The 6,000-nt window shown below is 37.1% G+C and overlaps 1 protein-coding gene across 1 annotated transcript in view; it reads left to right on the top strand.

Annotated features, from left to right (window-relative positions):
* GABRA1 (gamma-aminobutyric acid type A receptor alpha1 subunit) overlaps positions 203 to 6,000 on the top strand; it is a 61,033-nt gene continuing 55,235 nt past the window's right edge. The window contains exons 1-2 of the mRNA XM_013965743.2: positions 203 to 961; positions 3,291 to 3,379. Of these exons, the coding sequence (XP_013821197.1) occupies positions 3,306 to 3,379 (74 nt within the window). The 5' untranslated portion in view covers positions 203 to 961; positions 3,291 to 3,305. The remainder of the gene's footprint in view (positions 962 to 3,290; positions 3,380 to 6,000) is intronic.

The following is a 6,000-nucleotide window of genomic DNA, read 5'->3' as shown; positions in this document are numbered from 1 at the left end:
AACCCGGTTCCAGAGCGCGTTCTGCCTGTCCTCTAAACTGCAGACTGACGAGAGGTGGAAAGCGCTGATAACCTGTGAAAGTGCGAAAGACTCTCTCACGCCGGTGGCCAATTCCCCACCGGCCAGAGCTCTTCCCTCCTAGCGCTCATCATTCGTGACTCTGCAAGACACAAGGACTCAGACGTGTGGGAGTGCGTGTGAGCGAGACAGGCGAGAGGAGAGCGCGCTTTCCACATGTGGAACCCTGCACCTCCCTGTCTCATCGCTTGCATCCATTCATATGCATGTAGTGGTTAAATATTTGATCAAAGGTGGAATAGTTATACTGATCGGTTGTATTTTTAATAGGCACACCTTAAAATAGAGGGTTCGTACATTGCAAGTGTGAAGAGATTCTGAGGAGAGTCCCTGTGCCTCTAACCCTTTCTACTCTTCCCTCCTCTGTCTCTACTCCCCCCCAAAAAGGGAAAGCTTGCAGCAGATTGTAGAAGGATTTGAGTCTGCAGCTCAGAGAAGGGGATTAGGGCCAGAGCGGTGCAAGTTAAATTGTGCTGCAAATAAAAAATGGGCGGATTGGTCTCCAGATCCAGAGGCTGGTACCACCTTCCTTTCTAAAATAAAATCTCTCTGGCATGAAGTCACCGCCTATTTCACATCCGGTTTGCCCTGGGACGTATTACTACTGTCTTGGTAAAGAAAAATCTTTTGTTGTATAGCTGCAGATTGGAATATAGGGAAGCAAATTCAGGAGTGAAATCTTCAGCAAAGGAACACGCAGAGTCCATGATGGCTCAGCCCGCTCAGACCGAGTGAGTGAGCGGCGGAGCGAGGACGCCCCTCCGCTGCCGGCGCGCCCGGACTCGCGGACTCGCGGACTCGCGCCGGCTCCAAGCTCTCCACGATTTTCTCTCGCAGACTTTTCCCGGGTCTGGAGCGATCCTGTGCCCAGAGGGGGCCCAAGGTAAGTGCGGCTTCGGACCGCAGCACGCAGAGCTTTGAACGTGCCTTTTCCTTGTTGGAGAGACCAGAATGCAATAGGGAAAAGAGAAAGAGGGAACAGGACAAGAACCTGATCACATAGCAGGTAGACAGAACGAATGTTTTTCTTTCAGGCTTAAAACCGCAGCGGTCTAGGAGCATTATCGTCATTATTATTATTTTCTCCGTCTTTGTTTTCTTTCCTTCCTTTGGCAGGCAGATTTGAATGTATTTCGCGGGGTAGGTGGTGACATGTTGTTTTGGTCTTTTTTTTTTTTTTTTTTTTTTTGGCAAAAGGGAGCTGAGGTGAAGTGGGGAGGGGCGTTGTGGGGGCATCCTCTAAAGTTAAGACGCCGGTATAGAAAACCTGTCTCAACGTTGCATATCTTAGGGAAGGCACTCTCCTTCTGGCTGCAAAAAAAAAAAAAAAAAAAAAAAAAAGCCTCTTTTCTCCTTTCCGGTGAATGCTGCTGAAATGCCCTCTGGTGTAGGGGTCTCTCCCATTCTGAACACGAAAAAACTCAAGTTCTTATTTGATGTGGGTGGCATGGAATATGGGTGTTTGGAGTGTGTGTTTGATGAGGCGAGGTTGAAGGTGGAAAAGGGTTAGGAGACAGCTTAGCGTTTCTCTTAAACTATTATGTTTGTATTTGCAAGAAACTTTCTTACTCAACAACTCAAGTGCCATGATAGGTTTGTTTTCCTCTTTTTAAAATGTCAGAGGAGGACAGAAAGCAACGGTATCTTGCTTTGGGGTTTTGTTTTGTTTCATTTATTCCTTCGGGAATTACCTTTTTTAAAAAATAAAGATCAACAAATATTAATAAGGTAGAGAAAGTTGTTTTTCCTTCATAACAGATGCTGAAGATTAATAAAAGATTAATATAATTATGCAATTGAGATGCAATATTTTAACATGAGGATATTTATCCAATATTCCTTGTCCTATTCAACTCTTCTATGTTAAAAGCAGTCACTAGTTTAGGGAAAAAGTATGAATCTCACAGTTCTTATCTCTAGATCTAGACTGTCCACTCTAAGCACCTTAATTATGTTTCATTGCTTACATTGCCATTTGGAATGATTTTTACTGATATAAATGATCCCAGAGAGTGCGGAAAGCATTTGTGTAGATGTATTTAAAGGCATACCACATTAAACTATAGAGTGTCTCATGAAAAATATGCTTTAAAAGACTTGCAATCCATTAATCACTGACCCTCCTGAGGGATTCAGGGAAGTGCTAACAAATTTTACCTTGAACAGTTTCATAACTGGAATCAATTATCGCACATTCAAGTAAAGTGTTACCATATCTTCTCCTTCTCCAGGTAGTGCACTTATTTTTAAAAACTAACTGCACAAATAGGTTATAATTTTAAAAATTCTCTAAGCTTTCCAGACTCCTCCATTCCTCCAACATCCCACTACCAAGTCGAAATTCAGCAGACGGTGATTGATTGCACTTTACCTAAGAGGGAAAAAAAGATTCCCTTATTCATGCAAAGCAAAGCACTCCAGTTTCCATCTGTTTGAGATGAAACATTTTCTAGCAGCAACCCGGCAGAATCCAAGAGGGCTTAAAAGATATGTGTAGGCATGTTTGTGTGCATTTATGTGAGTGTGGTTTGTGTGTGAGAGACCAGCACATGGACTGACTATAAAGTGTGTCCTTTAGCCCCACAGAAGCATTAGTGAGCATATTTAACAAGGCAATCACAGGCAGAGAATTATAAGCACGACTTCAGGATTCAACAGTGTATCTCATGATTTTTTTTTTAAGATAAATAGCAGTTGCTTCTGAAATCAAGGTGTATCCAGAACCCCAAGATGAATTCAGTCATCAAAGCATAATAACCAACCCCATCACAGCCCCCAGACATGCTCTCTCTGTTGTAGACACCAGCTGAAGATTTTTAATGCACAGTGCAGTTGTGGGAACTCAAATCAGAAAGGTCAAATTTATCAGATGACAAACAAGAGGAGAGTAATTCAAACTATACTGGAAATATAAAGCCTATAAAAACAAACAACTCACAATTCTATGTTGAGCAATATTATCACCTGAGAGCATTTCAACTTGTATTCTTTTACAGGAGAAATTAAGACACTTATATTTCTGAATGGAGAAATGGAAGGGAAAGTGGAGAATGGATGGTCCAGGTTTCCATTGCTTCCAATGAGGTGTCATATCCCAGTGAGGTCATTTCCTGACTTCAAAGCATTTATCTGAACTGCCTCAGTCAGCCCTAGTGGTTATAACCTGATGTTTCTTGCAAGAGACATTGATCTCTACTTGTTCTACTTTTCAGCTGCACAAGCCCGCAATGAAGAAAAGTCCTGGTCTCTCTGACTACCTTTGGGCCTGGACCCTCTTTCTGAGCACATTGACTGGAAGAAGGTGGGGACCCTTTATTTTAAATCTGCATGAGAATTTCTGTAACTTTTCATTTATTCTTTCAGAGTGAAGAAAATTAACCTTGGATAAATTCATGACTAAGGGAATTAAAAAAACTTAACAGCAATAAAATTCCAGCTAATAAAGTAGAACAGTATGAAAAAATAATTATCTTATTTGCATGTTAGTTAGAATACACTTAACACGCTTTTGTTAAGGAATGTGTTAATTCACCATTTAATTCTTAAATTGAACTTTTCACTGCTTAGTTGTAACCGAACAAAACATGCAGTTTCCTAATTCATAAAAAAGTTACCCCAATTAATATCTGCATACTATGTAAGTTGATTTTCCAACAAGAAAATTTCTAACTAGTTGCAAAGATCATAGAGTAACTTCTGACTATGTGCAAGTAGAAACTTTGGAATAATATTTTTAATTTGAATGTTATAATTTTTTATAAATGCATGTGCATTTTGTTTTAAAACTATTACTTATATAACTAATAGAGTATACTAGACACATTTAAGAACGGTAGATAAAACTGAACTTTTCTATTTAAGTTTACTGTGGAGACAAGTTATGAGAAAAATGTAATAATATGATTAACTATATTCAAAATATTAGCTAATGATCCCATCAAGCATATAGATAGATTATAATAGCAAAGATATAAATGACCAAATATTTCAGGTTCTCCTTTATCTGCTTTTATATTTCTAGTGTAATCTGTTCCTGTGGCCAAAGTCTTAGCCATACTGTAAAAATCTAAGATTCTCCATAATGTAACAAAAAGTGAACCCTTAGAGGTTAAGGCAGAGAGATGGAATAGTCTGGAAATATGAGGATTTAGGAGGATTTTTTTCAATTGAGAAGTTGTCCATTTTTAATGTTTGTTATTGTGCATGGTGAATAATGACTGCCAGATGAACAGGAAATGCCTTATTGTCAGATACTCTTAATCTGAGCAGTAAAAGGTTCCTCACTGCTTTTGAAACATTATATGAAGTGTTACTATTGTGATGACCTGTAGATGGAGTTAGTGCACAGTGTTTTCCTATATAGTGGCTCATACGGAATCAAAATCAAGTACTGTAACTGACATTTCTCTACAAATTATAGATTATATATTCAGTTTAGGAGACATTACATTGGCATGAGTGTTTAATAGCAAATAAATAATCTTGATCTTCATCTTAGGCTTATTCTCTGACAGTTACATAGTAAATGAGAATTAAAGATGAAGCATAATCTGATTAAGAAAATCACATAAAAGAATGATTATCATTCCAGTTGGCAGAGCAGAAATGGTTTGCTGGGAGGGAGGGAAAAGACTCTTTTGGCATTTGTATTCCAATCCAAACTATTGGTGAGAACAACATTTATAAAATCAAACCAGGGGGAGAAAAGCCTTTCCTGAATTTGACATATGCTATAAAAACAAAGGAAATGCAGGTAAAGGTAATAGACCACTCCATTTTGGGGGAATCATATTAGCAATCTAATATGCTCTGTCATGTCACTTCATCTCATCATCTCCCCCCTTCTTATTTTAGTGCTTCTTCCTTAGAATGCTTGATCAGGCCCTATTCACAACTCAAAGTGTGCTAGCATTTCTTTTCTACCTTTATCAAGATGACCTTCTAATATCCTTGAAAGATGCATGCATGGCAGTAGGTTTTATGACAATGAGTTTTTAAAAATAATTGCCTTCAGAAAACTATTTTTGCTTTACCGCTGTCATCTGCTAGTGAGACATCCTAGAAGACACAGAGCTTGCTGAAAATTTGATTTCAGAAACCAGGAAGATCTTTAATTTTGCCAAAAGAGAGTAAACCCTCAACCTGCATGGTATTAATATTGAATTTATGATACTGTGGAATTGTTTCAAAGAGGTACATTTAATATATTTTATATTCATGAATAGATGTTAGTTATAGCTTATTAAAATTTTATCAGAAAAGTTTCACATTTTACCAGTATAACATTAATTACCTAAATAATAGTGTTTGTTTTTTAATTGATACTTGATTATATTTCTTGCTTTTATCAAATAAGTGAATCTTGGTTTCAACTGTTACTATTTTTCTTAGATTAATCAGTAATATAAACACACAAGTAAGAAGCCAAAAGCATATTACATAGAAAATATGAAAGTGATATTTTTATGTCAGTTTTTTAGTTTACACTCTATATTCATTTTTTCTCAAGGTCAGAGCTATCAATGAAATGTATCAGTAAGTGTGATCTATCCTAAAATAGAAGACTCTTCTCCCAAAGGATTTTGGAAGTGTCATCTTATCATTACATAAAATATGACTTAAGGAGCATAGATAATAATGTGATTGATACAATAAATATATAATATTTGAACTGTGGTTATTACATGATCAAAATTCAAAGACTAGTAATGATAAGGAATTGAAAACTAGATATTCACATAGAAAGAATTAAACAGAAATAATTACTCTGATATAGAAGAATGAAAATAATGTCTAAAAGTTAAAGAAAACTGGATTTTAGTTCAAACTCTTCTCACAAATAGCTGTGCTTTCTTAAAACAATAATCCTGTATTATCACTTACTAAAACCATAAATTAAGAATATTGGTTCTTACCTTTTCC

The sequence above is a fragment of the Capra hircus genome, chromosome 7 (assembly GCF_001704415.2).
Source record: "Capra hircus breed San Clemente chromosome 7, ASM170441v1, whole genome shotgun sequence".
Classification (NCBI taxonomy): domain Eukaryota; kingdom Metazoa; phylum Chordata; class Mammalia; order Artiodactyla; family Bovidae; genus Capra; species Capra hircus.
The sequence above is the reverse complement of the archived record's forward strand: the minus strand, read 5'-3'. Positions and strand labels throughout refer to the sequence as shown.